This window comes from Eptatretus burgeri, chromosome 6 (assembly GCF_056783735.1).
Source record: "Eptatretus burgeri isolate ZD-2024b chromosome 6, Ebu_testis_v1, whole genome shotgun sequence".
Lineage (NCBI taxonomy): Eukaryota > Metazoa > Chordata > Myxini > Myxiniformes > Myxinidae > Eptatretus > Eptatretus burgeri.
Window position 1 is genome coordinate 81,283,388 of NC_140966.1, and position 5,960 is coordinate 81,289,347.

Here is a 5,960-nt window from a genome sequence, read left to right on the forward strand (position 1 = left end):
TAGCAGAGCGATTCTCATTGTTCATGCTGTGTGAATTTGCTCGTGTGCTGGAACAGTACGGTGGCTGTTGTCTGTTCGGCTGAATCATGAAGTTTGTACACTCTATGAGAGAAGGGAAGAAGAGCGCATCTCTCAGCGATAACTCAGTGTTATCCCGTTCTACCATCGAGGAAGAAGGTGGGCCATTGTTGTGAGCGGAAAAGATGTGAAGAGAGGCACGGTGTGGCAAGTTCGATCGTGAGAAAAGACTGTACGGCAGTTCCTGGCGTTGGAGGCCATCTGCGTGAATTACCTCGCGTGCGTTGCCCACGCAGAGAGCGACTTCGCACCATTTTGGTTGCAGTTTACCATGCAGCGATGATGCAGATCAATCACCAGACTCCTAAAAGATCATCTCTGGACAGAGCTAAATGCCAAATTAAAGGGAGCATTTTATTTTATTTTTTCTTTCCCCTTGTTTCTTTCTGAAACTGTGTGGAGACTTCTCAAATTGGGCTTTAGTTTAACTCACTCTTCATTACCTCACGCTTAATTTATTTTCATTATCACGCATTGATATATTTCCATTATTACTCATTCATTTGCGTTCATTAAACCCCATTTGTTAAATATAGAGTGTTTGTCTATTTGTTGTGGGTTCGCGGATAAACCCATTGCTTCCGTCTGGTACACGTCCTTGCTGCCCTCCATCCTGTGCGAGCTATAGTCTCCAGGGATCTCAGCTGTGTGCCTCCAAGTAGAACCGTTCGGCTATCTGTCCAGGTCGGTGTTAATTGCCTGTCCACGACAACTGGGTCGGGTGTGGGATAATTAATTTAACCCCCGAGACACGACTATAGATATATATATATATATATATATATATATATATATATATATATATATATATATATATATATATATATATATATATATATATACATACACACACACACACAAACAGTATATATACTGTTTCTTGTTACGGATTTCAGAATCCGGTCTGATGAATGCATTCACACATACAGGTCTTCAGACAGTTGTTTCCTTAAATGCATGTTCAGATTAGCCCCATCCCCATGTCTAATGGGATCTTAAATATGATGCGTTGAAAAGGGTAAAGAATAGATCCCCTCTCTTATGGGAAGCTTTTTTTTTCTTTACGACAGACACATTTACACACATTTCTTTCGCAGGCTCTGAAGCCCGCCCATATATTTCCTCAACAATGTTCTTTCGGGAGCTCTGAAGCCCGCCCTTGTTTTGCGAGCTCTGACGCCTGCCTTTTTTGAGAGCGCACGGGTCGTCATGGTAACCGTGCGCAAGTGGGACGGGGTGAGCTTGGGGCGGACTGCGCCCGCGGAGACGGCCCACAGATATAAAACGAATTGGAGGTCCGTTCTGAGAGGAAAGCGGAGGCGAGAGAAGTGAGGAAAGCGGAGGCGAGAGAAGTGGGAGGAAAGCGGAGGCGAGAGAAGTGGGAGGAAAGCAGAGGCGAGAGAAGTGGGAGGAAAGCGGAGGCGAGAGAAGTGGGAGGAAAGCGGAGGCGAGAGAAGTGGGAGGAAAGCGGAGGCGAGAGAAGTGGGAGGAAAGCAGAGGCGAGAGAAGTGGGAGGAAAGCGGAGGCGAGAGAAGTGGGAGGAAAGCGGAGGCGAGAGAAGTGGGAGGAAAGCAGAGGCGAGAGAAGTGGGAGGAAAGCAGAGGCGAGAGAAGTGGGAGGAAAGCAGAGGCGAGAGAAGTGGGAGGAAAGTGGAGGCGAGAGAAGTGGGAGGAATGCGGAGGCGAGAGAAGTGGGAGGAAAGCAGAGGCGAGAGAAGTGGGAGGAAAGCGGGGGTGAGAGAAGTTGGAGGAAAGCGAGAGTTGAAGCGCGCGAGGGAAGAAGCAAACCAGAGATGAAGCGTGCAAGCGAGGAAGTGCGTGGTGCATGTGTGGGTGTGTGCAGCACCGCCAACAAGTGAGGCACGGGTCGGTCACAAACAACACCAGGGTCTAAACCCGTGACAGACGATCTCGGTGCCCTCCAGACGTCGACTGGCATTCAAGTCTCTTCGCGAGAGGGTGCACGGCAAGGCTGGGTGCTGGCGACGGACGAGACACACACGCACACATTTCAAGACGTTTTCACTTCATGGCCAACTACTCTCTGGTGAGTGAGATGATTCTTCCCCCCCCCCCAAATGATCTGTTGAGTACCCATGTCTGTGTTTAGCTGTAAGTCAACCCCCGATAGCATCTGCTCTTTGTCTCTTTCCTGGCATTTTGATTGATTTTGCTTTGACATTTTTTATTTTACTCAGAAAATAAAGCTCTTTTTATTATGAATAAATCATTTTTCGATTTCCAACCTGTCAGTCATTGTCCTTTCCTTCCATTGGTCGAGCATTGTCCGAACTGAGATAGACTGGGAGGTAATTACCACAGAGTTGACCAAAAATAGTCGGCACGCACCAGCGGTTAAAACGCTCGGCCACCCTAATTAATATCGAATCGAGATAACATTGGTGCTTTGCCGAGGGCGCGCTCTCCGCTCCCCGCTAAGGTAACCACGTGACCTCTAGTTAAACGGCGTAATCTCTATATCTATCTATCTATCTATCTATCTATCTATCTATCTATCTATCTCTCTCTCTCTCTCTCTCTCTCTCTCTCTCTCTCTCTCTCTCTCTCTCTCTCTCTCTCTCTCTCTCTCTCTCTCTCTCTCTCTCTCTCTCTCTCTCTCTCTCTCTCTCTCTCTCTCTCTCTCTCTCTCTCTCTCTCTCTCTCTCTCTCTCTCTCTCTCGCTATCGCTATCTCTCTCGCTATATCGGGTGCAGCCTGTGGCTGCTGGTTGCTGCATCATTGGTTGGGACGCGGCTATGCCGCTGATGCCGTGTCCCCCTTACCAGTACACTCGTACTCATTTTGCCGACCTCAGAAGGATGACAGGCTGAGTCAACCTCCTGGTGTATTAATTCAGCGGCCAACGGGGCTTGAACTCAGGACCCAAGCCGCCACCCTAACCACTAAGCCAACACCAGGCTTAAGGTGGACACAAACTCGTGGTTAACTGGGTGACGTTCGTGGTTTTAAAACAACCCACCGTACCACAACGTTAATTGTGAGCGGTGGCCCCAGGTCCGGCTCCAATGAGGACACCCGGGGATTAATCCCCCTGAGTGACAAGCTGGTGTCTCGGTACCCATGGCCGCAACAACTGGTGTGCGGGAGTGGGAGATTTTTCAAACCCCCTTGATCAATAAATTGGTGTTAGGTCGTCGACCTGTGGTGTGCTTCACGCACCTCGAAATTCTGAGCGGTTAGACCAAATTTTAGTTACATTTATTGGGAAGGACAATGGTGGACCAACACGGGCAGGTCCCGGTGGGCCATGTCGATGATGTAAATATGGATACAGAATTGACCCAGGACCCACATGAAGTCACAATGGAGGGTGAAAAGGAAGCAATGGGAGAGATGGAAAATAACCCTCACCCTCAGTCCCTGGAAAATGCGGAGCCGAGAGTGCAGAACACCGGGTAATTGCCACCAGTGCAGCCCGAGAATGACATGATGTGGTGCCTGAGGCAAATAATGGCAGAAGTAATTATGATGGGCGAAGACAACAACAACAAAATGGACAGGATAATAGAGGTAAACAAGGCACACACAAATTTGATAATCAAAAAAACAGGAGAATGGACGAGAGGTGCAGAAAAATGGATGAAGACAGCAGCGAAATTGATGTGATTCTCGGGGCCGGACATCCGGGAACTTCGCCGACCCATAATGCAATGTCCGCATAGCAACCCTGGTGAAGGGGAAAACAAAGTACCTCGTTCGCTCGGATCGCCCTGCTATGCGTTGCAGCGGTGTATGTAGCGCTCGCGCTATCGCACGGCACTCGACTCGTACCTGTTACAAGTTTGTTTCTTTCGTAGCCTTTATTACACATTATCATTTGCAACAATGCCGAAAAGTTGCTGTATTTTCAGTTGTACTAATAGCAAGGCAAAAAATTCAGAACTCTCTTTTTATCTCATACCAAGTCGGGCAACTGAACCAGAGAGGAGACTTCTGTGGCTTTGAGCCATCAATCGTGGCATCAATTTCTATCAAATGTTAGAGTTTGATGGTTGATCAAACAAATGTTAGAGGCTCTAACATGGTTACCTCCAACATTTTTGTGTAGCACAGTTTGCACCCAACCAGAAACAAAAAATTTGTGGGCTTCCAGTGATCGGTAGTTTTTCATTGACTCATGTGTAAACACTCCTGAGATTAAAAAGAAAAATATATTCTGTGGTTAGTTATTAAAATAGTACCAGGGAAATTAAGCGACGGTACATCACACAAAAACATTAATGCCTTGGCCCTTGATTGATATTAATAGGATTAGAACTTGCAAACTAAATGCAATGACAATGTGTCGGCCTTTCCTTTAAGTTCACTGCAGTCTTGTCCTCAGGCCAGGCGCTTCAACTCAGCAGCCACAAGAAATAGCCACGCACTGCTACATCATTACAAAACGTAGAGACACACAGGCACACATGCTCACTCACATTCGGCAACGCTCATACACATCATTAAAATCAGGGATAACACAGAAGTTATACATGAATGTGAGCAATATTTTAATCATTCATTGACATTCTTGCTGGGTCAGTGAGTGACCCACAACTAGCACAGATGACTCACAGTCACACAGTACAGACAAGGCAGGTCAATTAAAACTATGACTAAGGCCTGTCACATTTGCCATGGCGGCCGTGGGGTCTCCAAAATCTACGGCCACTAGCAATTATACGGCGGCCGCAGTATTTCCACGGTCACACAATGTAGCAGTCACATATGTTTTTATTTTTCGGGGAGCCGCACGGGGTATTTATAAATTGTGGAGACCGAAAACGTGGGGTTGCCGTACGGTCTTTGATTTGATGTCGCATGGTGACCTTAGGGCGTTCCTGCGGCGGCCATAGAATTTTCAAGGCAGACGCAAGGTGCCCACAAGGCGACCGCAGGGGGACCACAGGGGGGCCCTAAGGCGAACGTGCGGCCAAACGGACGGTAACGAATGGGTTAATTTTTTTTATCAGTTTTTTTTTCGGCTTGTCGAATTGCTACGGCGAACGTAGAAATGAAAAAAGTTATAACTCCGCGTTATAATTCCACGGCGACCTTACGGCCTGTAAAATATAGCCATACGGCGTAGGGCCACCTCAGAAACTCTGCGGCCGCCGCACGTTTCTGTCAATTCAGAGGACGTACGGCCGTCGTATCCTCGTCGTAGAGCAAATGTGACTTAGGCCGAACTAGCCACATCAGCTTGGGAGTTCATAAATAATTGAAATAATATATTAACACTCCAGTACAGTAATATTTGATAATACACAGTTAAAACTTGGTTTAAAATTGAATTACATACCTGGTGCTTTGACTAGATACGTGTATACGTCCGGGTATTGCACGTTCGGCCATTCCTTCGGGTTGTCGATCCACAAATCACCGGGGTACTGGTAGGGGCAACAATCAAGCCCAATTAACTGTATTTTGGCTCGATATCTGTGGCCAATGCATCACCTCACAAATGTTCTATATATTGATATGACAATGCAAACACTTGGGTGAACACAATGTATCAACAATTTATCTGAAATACATCAACAGAAAAAAAAAATCACTCGGCTTTGCGCGCAAGTAAACCACGATCTACGTACGTCTGCGATGGGTGCTGCGTTTGTTTTCCCCTTTGCCAACATGGCGGTCACGTTACCAAGTGAAGTCACGTGACTGTGACGTATGTCCAACCTCAAGAATGGGCGATGAAATAAAAACGGCGATGAATGAAGCGATGGGCAGAGAAATGGCGGCGGTACGAGAGGAGGTAAGGGAGTGTAGGATCGGTGTCCGGGAAGAAGTGAGGGAAAGCGAGGCCAGACTGATGGGAGAGATTGGGAACATGACGGAGGAGGTGGAAGGACTGACGATAGGACAGAATGAGTTGAA

General features: G+C 47.3%; 1 protein-coding gene across 1 annotated transcript in view; it reads right to left on the minus strand.

Moving 5' to 3' along the window:
• The window catches only part of LOC147025159 (tetraspanin-4-like), a 292,907-nt gene extending 287,472 nt beyond the window's left edge, over positions 1-5,435 (minus strand). The window contains exon 1 of the mRNA XM_085885833.1: positions 5,380-5,435. Within this exon, the coding sequence (XP_085741959.1) occupies positions 5,380-5,432 (53 nt within the window). The 5' untranslated portion in view covers positions 5,433-5,435. The remainder of the gene's footprint in view (positions 1-5,379) is intronic.
• Positions 5,436-5,960: the final 525 nt, after the last annotated feature.